This window comes from Miscanthus floridulus, chromosome 1, assembly GCF_019320115.1.
Source record: "Miscanthus floridulus cultivar M001 chromosome 1, ASM1932011v1, whole genome shotgun sequence".
NCBI classification, from domain to species: domain Eukaryota; kingdom Viridiplantae; phylum Streptophyta; class Magnoliopsida; order Poales; family Poaceae; genus Miscanthus; species Miscanthus floridulus.
The window spans coordinates 154,737,166-154,758,379 of record NC_089580.1 but is presented as its reverse complement, the minus strand read 5'-3'; the positions used below and the strand labels follow the sequence as shown (position 1 = coordinate 154,758,379).

The window sequence follows — 21,214 nt, the reverse complement described above, 5'->3', positions numbered from 1 at the left end:
AGTTTAAACACTTTAGTTGAATAATTATTGTGAGACTTTAAAGTAGTGTCAAGAGAGTTATTTTGAGGTTTGAGTGTTCTTAGTTTTATGTAATGCTTAATGCCAAATTTGAATTATTGAAATAAATATTATTGGTGCAGATTTGAAATAATCATATTGCTATAATGTACATTTGTTGAGCTATTTTTGTCACTACAACAAGGATAATAATGATAACTTGGTCGCCACAACATCTAATGTGTTTCACACAATTGAACCTTATCTTGTGACAAAACTTGTCCAGACTAATATTTTCCTACAAATGCTATGCTTTTTTGTGATGAAACTATTGATACATTTTGTCTTGTCAGTTCTCACAAAAAGATAATTTTTGTGACAAAGGTTTGCCACCGTAGTTTACATGTGAGGATTAGTTTGCATCACAAATGAAAAGTATTTGTGTTAACAAGTTACCACTTTTTCCCATACATATTGTGGTAAACAATTAGACACAATTATAATTTAATAGTGAGAACAAGCATCGACACGACAAACTCAAGTAATGGCGAAACTTCTATCACTAATATGTAGTCTTTAGTGACCACAAAATTTGTCACTTTTATAATGGTAATTGTGACAATTATATTGCCATAGATTCTGTATAGTTGTGGTAACTATTATCACCACTAAAAACATTATGAGTGGCATCATTTTTTGCCACTAATGCATATGTTTTTGTGACAACGAATGAGCCACAAATTGTCCCGTTACTAGTGACAGTACAATTTGTCACTAATGAGTATGGTCATTTGCGGGGAACAAAAATTCATCACTAGAGTATCTGTGAGGCAAGTATTTGTGGCGACTAGTGGCGATTTAAAAATTCACCACAAAGGCTTGTTTGTGGCGAAAAAATAAGCTTTTGTGATGAAAATTTTCGCCACAAAAACCCTTTGCCCTTGTGGTGATCACATATGCGAGCCTTGCAACAAATCCAAGCCATCTTTACCATCATGGCATGGGTTGCTCACACAAGTGTATCTTTGGACTAATCACCTGTGTATCTCATATTTAAACATATTAGTCTACCTAGGTTGTCACTCAATTACCAAAACCAAACTAGGGACCTTTCAATCTCCTCCTTTTTAATAATTGATGACAACTCTACAAAGATATAGAAATTAAGCACTAATGGATTCATGTTGCTTGCCAAAGCAATTTTACCATGTGTAAATGATTTTGGACAAGTACCATGAACCTAAATTGGTAGTATTAGCTCCCCCTACATATGTGCTAAAGTGTTTGGTTTGAAGCTCGCACATATGCATAGATTGGAATTGTGGGAGAGTAACACTACCAATGATGCTAAGGTGTATAGAATAAACCTTTGAAGCGTGATACCAATCGGAGTTGCACTTTTAACACCATCCTTAGCACCATGAGTAACTAGACAACAAAAGCACTAGAACCCCCGTGAGATCAACATTATAAGCAAGGTTCTAGTACCATGTGTAGAAATACAAGTCTTGCTACCATCCTATGCATGCTAGTTATCAAATCATCAATCAAGTTCTATAACTAGCATACACCACACAAGCATGTATTTCAAATTTTAGAACTTATGCAATGCAAGCAAGCACATGTCAAATGCAATCAAACAAGTTCATGAGCTTGCTCCCCCTACTTGTGTGCTTCTCTTGTCCAAGATTTTTTTATCCTCCTCCATTCTTCAATGTTGCTCCCTCTTTGTCCATGTCTTGCCCAAGTCCAACTTCTACTTCTTTGTCTCAATCTCTCCCAAAGCTTTCATATCTTTGTACTATCTCTCCCCTTTTGTTATCAATTTCCATAAAAGGTGTGCTTCTTATTGATGCAAAGGCTTGCATTGGGGTAGATGGTTGATGCTTGAATCTTCATTTTTGATGGACACCACATGTATAGCTCTTTTAGACACATGTGTAGGATCTTGTGACCTTGATACCAAATGTAGTGGGACTCCTCCCCCTTTGTCTGACCATGGATCATAACACTTGATAATCTTGAGCTCTTGAATGTGAGGGAACTTTCTTCATTTCTTGCTCACTTAAAGTTGAGGATCACTTGTGGAACCACCTTCTTGTATGATTGATGCCACATGTAGAAGTATGATACCATGTGTATGATTGATTTGTCAATAAAAATCATTTCTTGAACAGTTGCTATCTTCATGAGTACCACTTATAGGATATCACTTGTAAGTTAATCTAGACACCACTTGTGAATTCTTCTTGTTTGAGTCTAGATACCACTTGAACAATCAAACTAGATATCCATTTGCATTGTTGTCTTGTTCTTGTACTTTTGTCACTTATCATGAGCTTCTAAGTTGACTTGAACTAAATTGATTTGCCTAAGCTTCTAAGTCCGGTTTGAACCAATGACAGGCTTCTTCACACATATTAAGCGGTTATCTTATCGAGGTTATACTTGTCGCTTGTTGGCAATCCAAAATAAATCAAGTACTTGAGTTCACTAGCTCATGAACAAACTCATACACTACCACTAGATTCAACTAATCATTCAAGCAATAGTGGTAGGTTATAAAATTTAAAATTTCATTTATTATGCATGATCCTAATAAGCATGTACTATATGCACTAACTGCATACTAGTATGGGATGAAAATGATCATGCACATTACAATGATACCTTTGCTATGTTGGAGAAGAGGATAGTCACATAGACAGATTCCAATTCATTTCTCCAATAGCAATGTGAATTCCAATTATAAGCTTGGTGACGATCAATCATCGATAATGAAATTCATTCTTCACCCATATGATTTGAAAACCATTTATATGATCAAGTGCACTATCTTGTTGTTGTGGTTGGCTTGCTTCATCTTTTGATCAATGCTTGCATGAGAGCACTACTTGTGAGAATGCCACTTGAATTCCAAAGATATGCTCTCTTTTGGGTGTTGCTTGCCCTCTTGATCAACCCTTTAGATAACTTTAACTAAGCATCTCAAATGTCCTTTAGACTACCACTTCCATATTAGCCTTCCAAATACCACATTTGGTTTACCTACAAAAGGCGACAAGCCCCTACACATAGGGAGAAGTGATCTCTCTCCAAAGAACCATTCTTGACACTAACTTGAAATGACTTGATTGGTTGATCCAAGTGATGGACTTAACTTGATGAGTAACCTTGATTCCTTCTAGTCCTTTTCTTTCTACTTGTTTAAGTCCTTTTCTTTGTACCAAATGATCTCCAATAATCTCTAGAACTTAAACTTCATCTTCATCTTGAGCTTGGTCTTGATCTTCAATTTCAGTACCAAATGTGTGCCAAATACACTCCACAATCAAATAGCCTTGTACTCTTTGCTTGTCATGCTTGTAGATCATCTCAAAACCAAACTTCGGTGTCTCAATCACTTATAAACATGTTTCCAACTTGATGACCTTTCAATCAAAGTGACTCTTGATCAATCCAATAGATGTCACTTTTCTAGCATATTTTGTACCCTTCAAAGAAATATCTATATATCCCAATGTACAAATCCAAATAACATGAAATTAGGTGGAGATATGGTTTACTAAGTCATCTAGCATCTTTAAAAAAATTGAGCTTCATTTGACTTCTAGATTGCTACCAGATTTTAGTTCTTCTACCACTACCATATGCTAAAAACTACTGCACTGTAGCTGACAAGATCTACTCCAAAACCAAAACATCTCTTATCTATTTCTCATGAAATTTATAAAACATCTCATACCATAAGTATAGAGTATGTACACCAATTTTCATGCCAATCCAATAACTTTTGATCACTCAAACATGGCTAAGATCACAGCTCACTCAGATTTTCAAGTATAGGACATATTTCAACTATTAAGCTATTCTTCATCAAATTGAACCAAACTTGAAATTAACTTGTTTGAATACTTTCACAATATATATATCCATTCAATTCACTTACTAAAGTCATCTCATGAATTTATCCAATTCAAATCAATCCAAACTTGATTACTTAATCAATAAATCCATTCAAACATCTCATAGCAAGCAACATTGTATATTTATCTAATTCAATCAACTCATATGCACCCAAATGAAATGATCAACAAGAGATATACCTTGGTAGTTCATGATCATTCAATTTGCAAGCTTCAACTTAAATAATGGCAAGACACCAATTATAGCCAATAAATCACCGCAACTAGATTTATAGCACTTGTATGGTGTAGCACATTTAGACTTCACTAATTATTAGTTTAGCATTGGGATAGGATGTGCACTAAACTTCATAACTTGATTCAACATATGATGAACAACAAGAAACCCATTGAATCATGCCTCTAATGCCATGGTACCTACACACATTCATCCACTTTTTGATGGTACCCAAACAATTTTGGGTCCTCTCAAGTTAGGTGCAACATACTTAGGCAATGCCTTAGTATAGATAGCGGGATGTTTTGCAATAGCAACCAATGAGGTACCATTTCTATCCTTCCTAAGTATAGTATTTGCATCAATTGAAATAGGCTTACGTGTATTACCTAAGGGACATGAGTTAGCCATGTGTCCCCTTTCCTGGCATGAGTAGCACTTTCTCTTTAATTAAGTCTTCTCTTCCTTGTTCATGTGGTGCTTCTCATTGCCTTGCTTCTCTTTTTTTGCTTGAGCCTTGTTCTCTAGCTTGTTTGGGAAACCCGAAGCAAGATGGCCCAATTCATCACAACTATGGTACTTGATGTGAGCAACTTTCATCTTCTCTTCTTTGTTCTTGCTCACTTTCTTTGTGTCTTGATTCATCCTTGGATGCATTGCTCTTTCTCTTGCTTTTCCACCCCTTCTTGTTTTCTTCTTCTTCTTCATCAAGTCACCACCATCTTTATGGTTAATCTTGATTTGCTCTTGGGGCATCTTTTCTTGCTCAACTTGTGCCTTTGGTTGAGGTTTCACTTGTTGCTTCACCAATTGCTTGGTTGGGCACATAGAGGTGAGATGACCTCATGTGCGGCACTTCAAGCACTTGACATGCCTTAGCCTCTCTTCTTCTTTCTTCAACTTGAGCTTTTCTTCATTTGGGCAACCATTTGCAAGATGTCGCACTCCATGGTATTTGAAGCACATGAAATGAGAGAGCCTCTCCTTTTCTTGCTTCTTTATCTTTCTTTCTCTTTTTCTTTCGCCCTTGGTCATGCTCTTCTTGTTGAAGCTGACACCACACTTGTCACCATAGCTTCTTTGAGTCTTCAACATGTGCTTAAAGGTGACTCTAGAGTTGTAGCACCTCTCTAACTTGTTGCTCAAATTCTTCACTTCACTTTTGAGCTCAATGTTCTCCTTCAAAATGTTAGTCTCACAAGACATAGAAGTAGAACAAGCATCTATATGTGAAGAACATGGCATAGCTAATAAATCATCACAAGAGGTGGATACATGCTTCTTGCCTACATCACAAGGGTTAGTAACAACATGTGATTGATCAATTGACACATGTGATGAGCTCTCACTAGTTTTAGATTTTTCATTTGAAAGCTCTTTAGTGAGAAAAGCATGGTCTTTTACCAAGTTATCATGAGCAACACTAAGTTCCTCATGAGCCAATTTTAGCTCCTCATGTGAACAAGTAGTAACATAAAGTAGATGCATTTGTTGTTCACATGTGGTCTTTAGAAAAGAGTTTTCAATTTTTCAATTTCTAGGTTTTAGCCATCTCCTTTTCTAAAACCTTGATCATCCTGCCAAATTTATCTAGAAGCTCTTCATATGAATCAAGATCAATCACATTTGCATTAGATACCATTGTATCACCTTGTGACACGAAGCAATGTGATGTAGTGGATGAGCTTGTAGACACATCACTTTCATATCCATCATCATCAACAAGTGTGCATAGAGTAGCAACATCATTTGCATCACTTGTGACATCATCATCATCATAATAATCGAAGACTGTCCCATACTTCTCATTGAGATGGATACAAATCTCATGGGCGGTCTTCATGTTATTGATCTCTCCAAATATACAATCATCCAAAGATCTACACATGATGTTAGTAGCTTGGATATCGATATCTAGGCATTTCCCTTGTGCTTGAGTTAGATTCTCTTCATCGAACACATAAGAAAAGCCTACATCTACCATCCACCACATTTGAGCGCAAATAAACTTAAAATTGCATATCATCCAATTTTTCCACCGTGCAAAGTGTGTGCCATAAAAAATATATGGGCAATCAACATCTAGCCCATAATTTGCCATCCTCTCGGGTCGGTGAAGACTATAAATGAGAGACCTAGCTCTGATACCACATGTAGGGTTGAGATGGCAGACTAGAGGGGGGTGAATAATCCTTTCTAAAAATAAACACACCGGCTAACCAAAACACAAATGCGGAATTAAAACTATCGGTCTAGCCAAGACTATACCTCTCTATCTAAGTTCACAAGCACCTTATAAAGATCCTAATTAGGCACAAAGGTGTCAGACTAGCTAGAGCTCACCTAACGAATTCTAAGAGCAAGGTCACACAAACCTATGCCACTAGTACTTCAAGCATCGGGGGAGCTCCTACGCATGCTAGTAAGTAAAAGTACAAAGCCACCTAAGCTCACTAGCAATGCTCAATAACAAGGCTACACAAGCCAAATTATATAGCGCAAATTACTTAGGTACACAAACTAAGCAATGTGACTAACAAGGTTACTAAAACCAAATTAGCAACGCACTAGAAATCACTCACTTCACAATTGGATCACACTCTTGCAAGCAAAAGTGAGTTAGAGGGCTCTCAAACCAAGCACACACAAGGGCAACACATCCCTAAGGTGGTCAACTTCTACCAAGCCTGAGCTCCACCTATATTTATAGCCCCCAAGCCACATAGAGCCGTTAGCCCATAGGAGGGGCCGTCGGACTTGCGCTCATGGGGCTATCGGATAGTTCGACGCTTGGGTCTGACGCTAGCCAGAGCCAACGCCGAGCTGCCATGTGTCCCGTTTAAACCGAAGTCACCATTGCCGCGCAAACGGTGACTGACACCACCGTCGGACCTGTGCTATAGTCACACCGTTGGACTCCACACTGGGAGGGTTTGACACACTCCAATAAGCACCAGAGAGGGTAAAACCCTTTGGACATTGGTCCAACGCCCATCGTCGGACCAAGCCAAGGTCCGACACCACCACGTGTCGCTTCTGCGCGCCACACCAAACCCCGTGCTGAGGAATAGTGCGCTTGACCTGTCTAACATACCCAAACCCTAGGGTCCGATGCCTCTATGCCAGTGCGCCTGAGCTAGGGTTAGCCATCGGACCCAGGCAGAAGCCTGTCCGACACTTTGAGCAATCTGGGTCTGACGCCTCTTGTTTCTTCTCCTTTTAAAGCGCGACCACTTCTCCCTTGCTCAAATGTGCCAACCACTAAGTGTATCACCATGTGCACGTGTGTTAGCATATTTTCACAAACATTTTCAAGGGAGTTAATCACTCAATTCACCATGCCACTCGTTCCTAACACGTACGCAAAGTTAGATCACTCAAGTGGCACTAGATGACCGATATGCAAACAAGTTTGCTCCTCTTGATAGTACGACCATCTATCCTAAACCTGGTCATAAACTTCTCTACACACCTATGACCGGTGAAATGAAATGCCTTATAGGTTATACCTTTGCCTTGCGCATTCCATTCCATCTCCTCCATCATTGATGCAACACATGCACCAACCATATCACAAATGATATGATCCACTTCATATCATCATATGACCTTGTTGGTTCATTGATCTTGACCTCACTTGCTTTTCACCGTTGCCTTCATCCATCGGTGCCAAGTCTTGCTCAAGCTTCATCGCCATGCGGTCCATCGCTCCAAAGCCTCCAACTTACCCTTCACGCTTGCAACCGGTCCATCAAGCCAAGTCTTGTCTTGATATTCTCCATCTTAGTCACATGACTCCATGTCATGACTCATATGCAATGAGCTCCTTCATCACATGTGTGAGCCTTGCAACAAATCCAAGCTATCTTCACCGTCATGTCATGAGTTGCTCACACAGGTGTACCTGTGGACTAATCACCTGTGTATCTCATATTTAAACACATTAGTCCACCTAGGTTGTCACTCAGTTACCAAAACCAAACTAAGAATCTTTCATATTGTAACACATTCTTGTAACACATTCATCGATGTGTTCCAAAGAAAGTTCATAGTAACACACAACTTTGTGTTACAAATGTTGGTTGTAACACAAAACACTTGTTCTATAAAAATGTGTTACTGACAACGATTATAGTAACACAAAAATTAATGTTACAAGTAAAATATTATAAAATGGTATTATGCTGTAACACATAAATGGAGCATATTTAATATTTGACAAATATACATCATATAGTAACACAAAATAATAATACAACTAAAGTGTTATAAAGGACATATGCATGTGGACCTTTCTATTCATCGACGATAAGGGCTTCGCACCAGGTGTTGTCATGCCTGATAGGCAATCACATCATGTTGTTCATATGATATATAAGCAACAACGGGTAGGCGATTCAAATGGTCATGTAGATGTCGGAACCCACTTTGAAAATGTTGCTCAACTCAAGACGTTGTAGAGGTTGCGAGATCACAAGAGGAACAAGTACGATTGGGAAGAAAAATAGAAAAACAAAAACTACATAATATTGAAATGGAGAAGAATAGAATTTGTTTGACATTGTTGAGCGAATCCGATACTTACCTTGACTCTAGAATTATACAGGGAGATCTAGAATTTATCCTTCCAGTCGATAAGAAAACTTGTTAGATTACAACTCATTTTCACATGATTTTGCTTTCTATGCTCAAAATCTGAGTACAGATGTTTCTTAGGTTTGAGTCCAACAAAAAAAGCTATGCAAAAAACCTATTCCCTCTACCTCTTTCGAGATTTGAGAAAAGAGTAAGTATCTTGGTTTTTCATCGGCGTCACAGCCCCATCTCCATAATTATCATTGTGTAATGATAGCCTTTCCTCAAATTTTAAATCAGATATTCTTCAACTACATACTTTCCTAATCCACTAGACCAACTAATCTAAGTGGGTTATTAAGAAAATTTGTGATAGATAATGGTAGGTATGGCAGCCGAAAAAAACTTAAACCAAGTAAATAATTATCTAACAAACAATTGTCCTGAGATAAAGGATTTAATTCTAAGTGAGCAGAGACAATGTTCTTAAATGCATAAGAAGGCCACAAAAGATTGAAGGCGTTTCAGTACGGCCTTACAATATTTGACATATTTTTTTAAAAAAATTACCTTCACAAAAGAATTTGGTGATTTGGAAAACGCTTGAGGCCAAATTTAGAATAGCATGAATCATCATCTACACCATTTACCTATAACATATGAATTCACAAAGGGATCGGACAAGAAAAAAAACAACTATATGTATGCTCTCTAGCCTTGTGGCCATGCATTCTTCATACTTTAGCACACACACACAAGGTGGCTAGGGATACCACAAAATGTTAGTATCCAGAAACACCAAAAAAGGAAATATAACAATAATAAAACAACTAAAACTAGTGCTAGCTTATAAATTAGCAAGGATGAAAGTAAAGACACGACACGAATGATGTGTTGTATAGCTGTGCATAAACCTAAAACTTTGTCTTTGTTATGCATCCACACGCTGGTTGTTAGATTTTGTTGTCCTTATTTCACAGTTTGGTCAGCTTGTAATTAACAGTTAAGCCACAACAGGAAACAACTGATTTGCCGGGAGCAAAAAAATTTGCCGGGTGCTTTTTATCGGGCACCCAGCAAAGGAATTCTTTGCCGGGTGCCAGGCCTGGACGCACTCGGCAAATAAAGGCCTCCGGCAAAGCAGCCTTTGCCGGGTGCCGGCACTCGGCAAATTCCAGCCGTCGACAAAAATTAGTCTCAGCCGGGTGCTGGCCACTCGGCAAAATATGGCCGCCGGCAAAGGTGGCCGGCTTGACGGCGGCCAGCTGCCGTCATCCTTTGCCGGGTGCCACGCCGTTAGGCACCCAGCAAAGAATTTTTTTTAATTTCTTTGCCGGGTGCCCCATGACCTGGCACCCGGCAAAGGCTTCTTTGCATGGGCCGGCCTTTTTAGTCATGGGCCTTTGCCGGGTGCCAGGTGACGACAGCACCCGGCAAAGAATTTTTTTATTTTTTTAAATTTCTTTGCCGGGTGCTCGGGGTGGCACTCGGCAAATTATTTTTTTTGTTTTTTTACCCCATTTTTTTGTGGGGACTTGCTACAGTAAATATATCCCTATTTCGAAATTTGGGACAATTATGAGTTCTTAACTATATTTCCTTAATTTTTTCCGTTTCATTGAATATTTCCGACTATTCCAAATTTGAACTGCAGGTACATGAAATAATGGAATTTGCTCATTCAAAAAATAGTATTCATGATATTTAGGCTATGTCGAGGCCATATGCAGGAAGTGGCATGAAATGTCGCGCATCATGTTGTCGTAACATGACGATGTACTCGTGGAGGAAGTTTATTTAAATTATATAAAATCCAAACGATGTCCGAAAATCATGAAACTTGTCGATGTGTCTTGTTATCACATGTTGAGGCCCTGGTAAAAAATTGAGAAAGTTTCGAGTAAGTTACGATGTCGGCTGCCTAAAACCCAGACATCTCATCACATGTGGAGATGTCTGGGTTTTAGGCAGCCGACGTCGCAACTTGCTCGAAACTTTCTCAATTTTTTACCAGGGCCTCCACATGTGATAACAAGACACATCGACAAGTTTCGTGATTTTCGGACATCGTTTGGATTTTATATAATTTAAATAAACTTCCCCCGCGAGTACATCGTCATGTTACGACAACATGATGCGCGACATTTCATGCCACTTCCTGCATACGGCCTCGACATAGCCTAAATATCATGAATACTATTTTTTGAATGACCAAATTCCATTATTTCATGTACCTGCAGTTCAAATTTGGAATAGTCGAAAATATTCAATGAAACGGAAAAAATTAAGGAAATATAGTTAACAAACTCATAATTGTCCCAAATTTTGAAATAGGGATATATTTACTGTAGCAAGTCCCCACAAAAAATGGGGTCAAAAAACAAAAAAAAAATAATTTGCCGGGTGCCACCCCGGGCACCCGGCGAAGAAATTAAAAAAAAATAAAAAAATTCTTTGCCGGGTGCCGTCGTCACCTGGCACCCGGCAAAGGCCCATGACAAAAAAGGTCGGCCCATGCAAAGAATCTTTTGCCGAGTGCCAGGTCATGGGGCACCCGGCAAAAAAATTTTAAAAAAAATAAAAAAATTCTTTGTCGGGTGCCGTCGTCACCTGGCACCAGGCAAAGGCCCATGCCTAAAAAGGCCGGCCGACGCCCCAAGCCTAACGTAATCCAGGAGAGCCGCGCCTGCGTTTCGCCGTGCCCGCGCCTCCGCCCATTCCAGGCAACCCCGCGGCGCCGGCACTGGTGGCCCAGCGCCCGCACGAGCCGCGCCCACGCCCGGCGGCGCTCGCCCCGGCGGCCGGCCGGCGCTCCCGCCCGGATCCGGTGGCCCTGCGGCCATGGCCCCGCCCCGACGACCCCGACGGCGCTTGGCCCGATCGGCGCTCTTGCCTGGCCCCGGTGCCCCAGCCTCGTCGACCGTGGTGGCCACACGGCCCCACCTCGCTGGCCGTCCCCGACGAGGGCGACTGCCCGTGGTCCGGCCGCCGGGCTCCTCCTGCTGCCGGTCAGTAGTAGAGAAGGTAGGTGGAAGAAGGGAGGAGGAAGGAAGAAGAAGAAAAAGAAGGGGGAGGAGGAAGAGGAAAAAAGAGAAGGGGAGGAGGAAGAAGAGGAAGAAAGAGAAGGGGGAGGAGGAAGAAGCGGAAGGTGCCGACCCGACCGCCCGTCGATCCCCGCGCCGTTTCGATCGGCCGTTGATCCTCGCGCTGCTGCGGTCATCCCCGCCGTCGTCGCCGGCCCTCGCTCTTGATGTTCTTGCCGCTAAGGTAAGCCCTACCCTTGTAGTGTTAGTAGTAGTAGTAGTTAGTAGTGTTAGTAGTAGTTAGTTGTAGTGTTAGTAGTAGTAGTAGTTAGTAGTTTTAGTTGTAGTGTTAGTTGTAGTAGTTAGCAGTGTTAGTTGTAGGGTTAGTAAATAGTAGTAGTTAGTAAGTAGTAGTGGTTAGTAGTAGTAGTTGTTAATAGTTAAGTAGTTCTTACTATTAGCATTGTTAGTAGTTAAGTAGTTGTTAGTAGTAGTGTTAGTAGTAGTGTTAGTAGTAGTTGTAGGGTTAGTAGTAATTGTTGTTGTACTACTTCAATACTTTCATGTGCATGGAAAGAGAACTAAAGTACATGGCTCCTCTTGATATATTGGTGGTTGTTGGCCTTCGTGTCCATATTTGGTATATATGTGGTTGTTGGCCTTCGTGTCCATGTTTGGTATATATGTGGTTGTTGGCCTTCGTGCCATGTTTTTTGCAGGTTTTGGGAACCTCCCCGTGCAGGGGAGGTGCTACCAAAATTTTGAGTCGACACTAACCATTTTTGCCCTTTTTTGCAGGAGGAGGACCTATGGGAGGGACTCGGCGACCCCGATCATCTTCATCAGCGCTACGAGTCTTCCTACACTGCGTCGACTCGCCACTACACCGACTCTCCACCGCCCCGCTACCCAGACCTCACCGCCACCCTAGGTATAACCCCTCTATCTGTATGTGGTCTTTGGTCACGTAACCTAGTTAGGTGTCTCCCGTTCAAAAGAGATACGGTCGGAGATATGCGGACGTTTGCATATCTACGACCGTATCTATTTCGGATTGTCCACGCTTTTTGGATAGCCCGTGGATGCATAGTTGAGGTTAATTTTCATGCTCCGCTCCGGTTCGAGATGGTGTTTCGGCATCACCTCTCCGTTGTTCTCCGGATACACACTCTCCCTTGCAGGACGTATATCGAGAGAACAGTAGGGAGGTGCTGCCGAAATTTCATCTCGGATACGAGCAAAACATAGAAACTAACCTCATCTACGCATCCGCGGGTGGGATTAGGACCTATCCTCACCTATTAGAGAGTAGGGACACCGCGTAGATGCAATTGATGGTCACCTATGGTGATGTTATATATGCTAGAGGATGGAGGACCGTCAGTGGATGTACATGGGCTGGACAAGTCAGGGTGATGCTAGCTATGAATGGATGCAGAAGACCGATCGTTTCTTGAATTGTGCATTTGGCAAGGCCGCAAAATTCCCGAAAATGGCTTTGTGTCCCTGCAGCAAGTGTGGTAACAGGAGAATGCTAGACAAGGAACTCATGGGTACACATCTGCACAAGAATGGGTTTACGCCGAACTACACCCGGTGGGTCCACCATGGTGAAGCCGATCGTATGAGAGAGGAGGTGGTGAGACAACGTGTCGAGGCTTTCGATGCTGATGCGGGGGTAGCAGACATGGTAGATGATGTTCACCAAGCATAGTTTGCTGAAGGACATGAGGAGGCGGAGATGCAGGCAACCATAGATGCGTTCAAGTACATGATGGACTCGGCATAGAAACCCCTTCACGCTCATTCTGAGGTCTCCCAACTAGATGCCATAAGTCGCTTGATGGGGTTGAAGTCCGATTTAAACTAGAGTCGAGAAGGCTTCGATAAGGTGCTGGCCATGGTTGGCACCCTACTTCCAAAAAACCACGTGTTGTCGAAGACCATGTATGAGGCACACAAGCTCCTTAAAGCACTAAAGATGCCATATGAGCAGATACATGCTTGTCCGAACGGGTGTGTCCTATTTCAAGAAGAACTCAAGGAGGCAAAGTACTGTCCGAAGTGTAAAGCCTCCAGGTTCTTAGAGGTAGAGTCTAGTGATGGTGGTGGCCAGAAGACCCAGCTTAAGATACCCACCCGAGTCCTACGGCACCTTCCCTTCGTGCCGAGGATTCAAAGGCTATTCATGACCGAGGAAACCACGAAACAGATGACGTGGCACAAGAATAGCAAACGCTACCATCCTAACAAGATGGTGCATCCATCTGATGGTGAAGCATGGACCAGCTTTAATGACAAGCATCGTTTGAAATCCAATGAGGCTTGTAATGTACGTGTCGCGCTGGCAACAGATGGGTTCAATCCTTATGGCATGATGTCTGCCCCTTACACATGTTGGCCCGTGTTTGTTATCCCCCTCAATCTCCCCCCTGGCGTCGCCTTTCAACGACATAACGTGATCTTGACGTTGATAATTCCCGGGCACCCAGGGAGTAAGATGGGTGTGTTCATGGAGCCTATGATTGATGAGTTGATCAAAGCTTGGAATGAAGGGGTATGGACATACGACCGAGCAACAAAGGAAAGCTTCAAAATGTACGTCTGGTACCAGTACTCCATGCATGACTTTCTGGCGTCTGGGTTATTCAGCGCCTGGTGTGTTCATGGGAAGTTCCCGTGCCCAATATGCCAGGAAGCTGTGAGGTTCATTTGGTTGAAGAAGGATGGTAAGTATTCGTCGTTCGATCAACATCGTCAATTCCTAGATTCCAACCATCCATTCCGATAGGACACCAAGAACTTTAGGAAAGGTGTCATAGTCATGGACCCTAGACTGCACTTGAAGACTGGTGCCGAGGTTCATGCTTAGATAGATGCTCTCTTGCCCAATGAAGAAGGTGGTTTTGTGGGATATGGTGAGCAACACATGTGGACTCATAAGTCTGGCTTGACGAGGCTCCACTATTTTGATGACCTCCTACTGCCCCATAACATTGATGTAATGCACACTGAAAAGAATATCACCGAGGCACTTTGGGAAACACTCATCAACACTGACAAGTCTAAGGACAACCCTAAGGCTAGAGTGGACCTAGCGACGTTGTGCGATAGACCACAGCAAGTGATGCAGCCTCCTACAAACGGCAAGAACTGGAAAAGGCCTAAGGCCGATTTCGTCTTGAAAACCAAACAAAGGAGGGAAGTATTATGATGGATCAAGGCATTAATGTTCACTGATGGGTATGCAGCGAACCTGAGCAGGGGAGTGAACTTAGGCACTATGCGAGTCAACGGCATGAAGAGTCATGACTACCATGTATGGATTGAGCGGCTTCTTTCGGTGATGGTACAAGGCTATGTTCCTGAGCATCTCTGGCTAGTGCTGGCAGAGTTGAGCTATTTCTTCCGCCAGCTTTGTGCCAAGGAGCTATCTCGGACCGTGGTTGCAAACTTGGAGAAAGTGGCACCTGAGTTGCTTTGTAAGTTGGAGAAGATCTTTTCACCCGGCTTCTTCTTGTCGATGTAGCATTTGATTGTGCACCTCCCGTATGAGGCACGTATGGGGGGCCCATGCAGGGCCGTTGGTGCTATCCAATCAAGAGATGTCTGAAGGCCGTTCGCAAAAAATGTAGAAATAAAGCTAAAATTGAGGCTTCCATTGCAGAGGCTTCCATTCTGGAGGAGGTGACAAACTTCACACAGCTATACTACATGGAGAACCTTCCTAGCGTGCATAATCCACTCCCTCGCTACAATGTTGACGAGAATGAATCCAACCTTAGCCTTTTCCAAGGGCAACTCGGCAAGTCAAGTGGATCGACCAATAAGAGGTTGGAAAATGAAGAGTGGCGCATGATCATGCTATATGTGTTCCACAACCTACCCGAGGTGAATTCGTTCATTGAGTAAGTTCTCAAAGAACTTGTTCAAATACACTGTCACTATTCTCAAAGAAACTGTTTAAATACGCTGTCACTATTCTTGTGTGCACAGGGAATTTATTCGTGTATCCTGGCATCAACCAAGGGATCCTACCCCACGGCAAACCAACACCCTTCTTTCACAGGGTCCGGGAGCAGGGAGGCCCGATTTCATTTCTTGGTTCAAAACAAAGGTATTGTCCAATTTACCTCGTACCTAGTTTGAGATTCTGAGTTTCGCGTACTTAGTCCGGCAATCTTTCCTTCTTGCGCTTGTAGGCCCAAACCGATGCAACTATGAGTAAGGAGTTGAGACAGGTTGCAAATGGCTTCGACAGTAAGGTGAAAGCTTATTCAAGTTATGATGTGAATAGATATCGCTTTCACACAAGAAGCTACGAGCGAGCTCGGCCCCATAGAAAAACCACAAACAGCGGAGTTTGTACTCCCGACACTGATGGCCTCGAGTATCATGGCATAATTGAAGATATCTATGAACATGAATTTTATGGTTCGAAACCTCTTCATCTCATCATGTTCAAATGCCACTGGTTCAATCCTCGACTAACGAAACGGAGCCCTAATATTGGTCAAGTCGAGATTCGACACGATTCCATCTATCAAGGAAAAGATGTCTTTTATTGTGGCGGATCAGGCCGTGCAGGTTTATTATTTGTCATACGCATGCCAAGGCAACAAGGCTCTTCAGGGTTGGTCTATTGTGCACCAGGTATCGCCACATGGTAGACTAGCTGTCCCAAACAATGAAGATTACAACTTCAACCCAAACACATATGATGGAGAGTTCTATCAAGAAGATGGGCTACAAGGGAGGTTGGTGATAGACTTAACCGAGGCGATTGGAATGGAAGTAGACAATGAAAGGGTTGATGACGAGGAAGAAGGAGATGAGGTGCAAAATGCCAAGGACATAGAAATGCTTGAGCGATTACATTTAGATGATGATGATGAAGGCAACATTGAACCTTCGGACAGTCTTGTTTATTTGGACAATTTTGATAGTGATGACGAGACATATGATCCAGATAATCCCAATAATGATGATTACTTCTAATACATGTAATACTATGTTATTTTGTAATCGTGTTTTGTTTATTTACTTAGCATCTATTTCTAATACATGTAATGATGTCTTGTTTGTTTCTTTTTAATTACAGGTGATTGAACAAAGATGGCGGGCGGCAGTGGGCCAAGGAACGTGAACTCGAGGTACTAGAGGGCACGTCAGGACGCAGATGCCGGAGAGAACGCATCGGACGGGAGGAGGCAGAGGGCCAGGAGCAGCGGCAGCGGGAACGGCAGCAGGAGGGGCCGGCCTCCTCTAGTCAGGCTGCGTGACATGCCGAAGGAGCGCCATACCACGGACTCCTCGGAGGACGAGCAGGTTCTGGCGATGGATGAGGTTCGGGCGACGGATAGTGAGGGAGAGGCACAAGAGGGCAGCGAGGCCAAAAGTAGTTCCACTGCCTCTGCTGCGGCTAGCCCCTACTTGCGAGGTCCCTCAAAACTCCCTGGGCCTCCGCTTCCTCCCCTACGCCCAGTGATCCGCCCCCAGGGGGACAGGTAACTAACTTTAGATTTAATCACAGCTACTTCATATAACCTGTTAAAAATTGTCAGAGAAACTAATAATGTTTGTTAATGACTTGTGCAGGCACTGGGAGGTTGTGTCGCCTGGTGACTCACGCAACCCCAACCACATCTTGGGGCTTGTGTGCAGGCACTATTACCCTAGCATTGTCACGCACAAGGGGACTGTGGGGCCGGCCAAATCGTGGGACCACTACAAATCTGCCCCCGACGCAGATTATGAAGACAAGCAGGAGTGGGTCAGGAGAGAGTTCAGGGTAAGTCTCGTTCGCACAACTTTGATCAATACATCGCATTCATTTAACACATTGTGTCTGTCTGCATAATTTTTTCAGGTGTGAATAGGGACAGGAGGAGAGGGCGGAGAAGAACTTGGTGAAAAGTGCCAGGAAACGCATCAGCGACATGCACTATGAGGGGCGCCTCACTTGCATCATCAAGTACTACGCCATGTGACTTGGTCAGAAAGTCAGCAAGACACAGGCAAGACAGATGCCTCTGACCCGGGAACAGTACATTGAGGTAAATGAAGAAGAATAATACTGATTCATTTTGAGATTAAGTAGCTTTCATTTGGTCGTCTTACATCTCAAATTCTTTATGACATGTAGATGATTCCATGGTGGTGCGAGTCCTTTGCCGACTGCTGGGAGATGATCGTGGACAGGTGGTTAACAGAGGGTTATATCCAGGAACACGAAGCCCACCGGGAGCGGGCTTTGCAGGTGACAGGCCCCACACACCACCAAGGCAGCCGCAGCCTCGGCGCGTACAAGCAAGCTTGGGTACGTGAATTCATTTTTTGTATTCTGACGCTCCATTCTGCATGTTTCTTCTAATCATCTTGTTGTCTTTCTCATAGTCGGCGTCGCATGGTGGCCAGCCTTTGTCCACGTTCATGGCGTATGGACTGGCCCGCAAGGGAAAGGCGACTTCCGCTGTCACCTTCAGCCCGGATGACCCACCCGAGTCGTACAGCAACCCGAGCACCCACACCCGCATCAGCTCCTACGCGTCAGACGCAAGGTCGGTCCAGGGGCCAGACAGGGATCCGAGCACCGACGACATTGATGGCACGACTGTCATGAGGATCGGACAGGGCAAGAAGCATGGGCGGTACTGGCTTGGCGATGGCACCCTCAAGTCCGGCTCTGTTCCCTTCCTCTCCTAGATCCGAGCAAGTACCCCGAGCGGAGGCCCGGCCATACGCCAACGGCCGTCCCCTTCACAGCAGCGGGTCGACGCACTCCAGGTTAGTCCAGTTTAACTCTTCGTACATTGATCTTTACATAACTTAGTTACCTTTACATTACTAAAACATTCGATTGAAATGTTGCAGGCCGATAACGAGAGGATGGCTCAGGACCTGCGGGACCTGGCGGCGAGGACCGAGGTGGCCGAGCGGGAAAGACAAGCCGAGCGGGCCGAGCGGGAGAGACAGGCCAAGCAGCTGGCGGAGATTACGATGTTCCTGCAGAACTTTGGGCAAGTGAACGGTGTACCTGTGCCGATGTTCGCTCCAGCGCCACCGCCAGTTGTAGCTAGTCCAGTGAGTATGAATCCATATTGCTTCGACTAGTGCTTTCATTAGATGACCCACTCTAAGCGCCTGAATCCAGTAGTGAGCATATCAATTTTGGTATACGTGCCTTGCGCAATTCCAACAAAAACAAGTTGACTTTGTTCTGCATATACCCCAACCACTGTACGTCGTACAAGCAGCTTTCCTTTATTTTTTTCTTTCAACTCTGAGATGCAGTGGTGTACCGTGTACAGATGCCTAGGCCTTGTTCACTTTGCAAAAAAAGTAAACTCGATAAATAGTATCACTTTCGTCTTATTTGGCAAAGATTGTCTAATCGTGGATCAACTAGGCTCAAAAGATTCATCTCGTGATTTCCAACTAAACTGTGTAATTAGTTTTTTTTACCTACATTTAATACTCCATGCAAGCGGCTAAAATTTGATGTGATGGAGAGAGAGTGAAAAAACTTGAATTTGGATGGCATCGCCCTGTTGTGGAATCGATGAACAAGAGCTTGTGCTGTTAGTCAATGACGACGCAGGCTGCGGGCGTCCTGGTTTTCAAGAATCCAGCTGCAGGCCTGCAGCGCACATATCAGCGATCGCCCATGTTTGAGTTCCGTTCCAAGCTCATACACGCTCCGCACAGCCTCCATATGCATCATCTAGGCAAAGCTTTTAATTTCAAACCCCTTTGATTAGCACGAAGTACGCGTACCTGCCCAGTTCATATAGATGTATAAATTAACGAACTACAAAACATCGCCCTGCTCTCGTCAGCGACAAGCATCATATTAGCTGTATTCATCAATCATCAGCTACCTTCCACGACTTGCCGACTATCTAGTTGCCCAGATAAACAAACGTTCACAAGGCACCCGTCGAGAAACCCTATCAAGCGCCATTCAATCTATAAATAGGGGTGGCAAGCAACAGCACCTCACCACTCAGCTTCTTCTCACTTGAGATACAGTTTAGTTTGTGAGATTAGACGGTGGCCAGAGCAAGCGCGATGGCGAGCAAGGTGGCTGCACTGCTCTCATGTGCATTCTTGCTCCTAGGAGCGTCATGCCAAGCAGCAGCGGCACCAGGTTACTACAGTCCTCCGAGTCCTGCTTCGTGCGGGCTCAAGGTGGGGTACTACCACCACAAGTGCCCGCCTGCCGAGGCCATCGTCAAGAGCGTCGTCGGAGCCGCCGTCCGGCAGAACCCCGGCGTCGGCGCCGGCCTCATTCGCATGCTCTTCCACGACTGCTTCGTCGAGGTACATGAGTCATCTTCAGTTCTATTTCTACACGCACTGCTCCTGCATGAGATGAATTGCACACACTGACGCCACGCCACGCGGGCCATGACCAATGGCGTTGGATATGATACGCAGGGCTGCGACGCCTCCGTCCTGCTGGACCCGACGCCGGCCAACCCGCAGCCAGAGAAGCTCGGCCCGCCCAACAACCCCAGCCTCCGGGGCTTCGAGGTCATCGACGTCGCCAAGGCCGCGGTCGAGCGGGCGTGCCCGGGCGTCGTCTCCTGCGCGGACATCGTCGCCTTCGCCGCCCGCGACGCCTCCTTCTTCCTCGGCGGCCGCGGGGTCGACTTCGACATGCCCGCAGGCCGCCTCGACGGGCGCGTCTCCAATGCCTCGCGCACCCTCGACTTCCTCCCGCCGCCGACCTTCAACCTCTCCGAGCTCGTCAAGAACTTCGCCGCCAAGGGCCTCGGCGTCGAGGACATGGTCGTGCTCTCGGGCGCGCACACCGTCGGCCAGTCCCACTGCTCGTCCTTTGTCCCCGACCGCCTCGCCGTTCCTTCGGACATCAGCCCTTCCTTTGCCGCGTCTCTGAGGGGCCAGTGCCCGGCGAGCCCCAGCTCCAGCAACGACCCCACCGTCGTGCAGGACGTCGTGACGCCCGACAAGCTGGATAACCAGTACTACAAGAACGTGCTGGCGCACAGAGTTCTCTTCACGTCAGACGCCTCACTCCTCACGTCACCGGCGACGGCGAAGCTGGTATCGGACAACGCCAACATCCCTGGGTGGTGGGAGGACAGGTTCAAGGCGGCCATGGTGAAGATGGCCAGTGTCGAGGTGAAGACCGGCAACAGCGGCGAGATCAGGAGGAACTGCCGGGTCCTCAATAACTAGCTGTTCTGATAATGTGCAGCAATCATGATTCCTGTTTTTAATTCTACGTTGCTATTGCATTGCCATTGTTTTGTTTCATTATGTCAACTTCATTTTGTATTTGGTTGCAAATTTGGTATTGGTTGATAATAATAAAGCCATATTCGCTCTCAACTTTGGAATTTTGTTTCAGTAACATTAGATTTTACGTTGTGTGGGGACCCAATGTAAGATGGGAAAATACGTGGTGGAATGAAAACTAATTTTAGAAATGCACTTGTAACTTGAAAAAA

At 44.3% G+C, this 21,214-nt stretch overlaps 1 protein-coding gene across 1 annotated transcript; it reads left to right on the top strand.

The window, feature by feature from the left end:
- Window positions 1–19,808: 19,808 nt before the first annotated feature.
- On the top strand, window positions 19,809–20,942 carry LOC136498608 (peroxidase 2-like). The gene is made up of 2 exons (XM_066494498.1): window positions 19,809–20,060; window positions 20,178–20,942. Exons 1-2 carry the CDS (start codon window positions 19,809–19,811, stop codon window positions 20,940–20,942), a joined length of 1,017 nt encoding a protein of 338 aa, XP_066350595.1.
- The last annotated feature ends 272 nt before the right edge of the window (window positions 20,943–21,214 follow it).

Bases quoted from the DNA above. Each gene is read 5' to 3' on its own strand.
- LOC136498608 (XM_066494498.1), top strand. From the start codon at position 19,809: ATGGCGAGCAAGGTGGCTGCACTGCTCTCATGTGCATTCTTGCTCCTA. The intron at 20,061-20,177 runs GTACATGAGTCA...TATGATACGCAG, and splicing joins TCCACGACTGCTTCGTCGAG to GGCTGCGACGCCTCCGTCCT.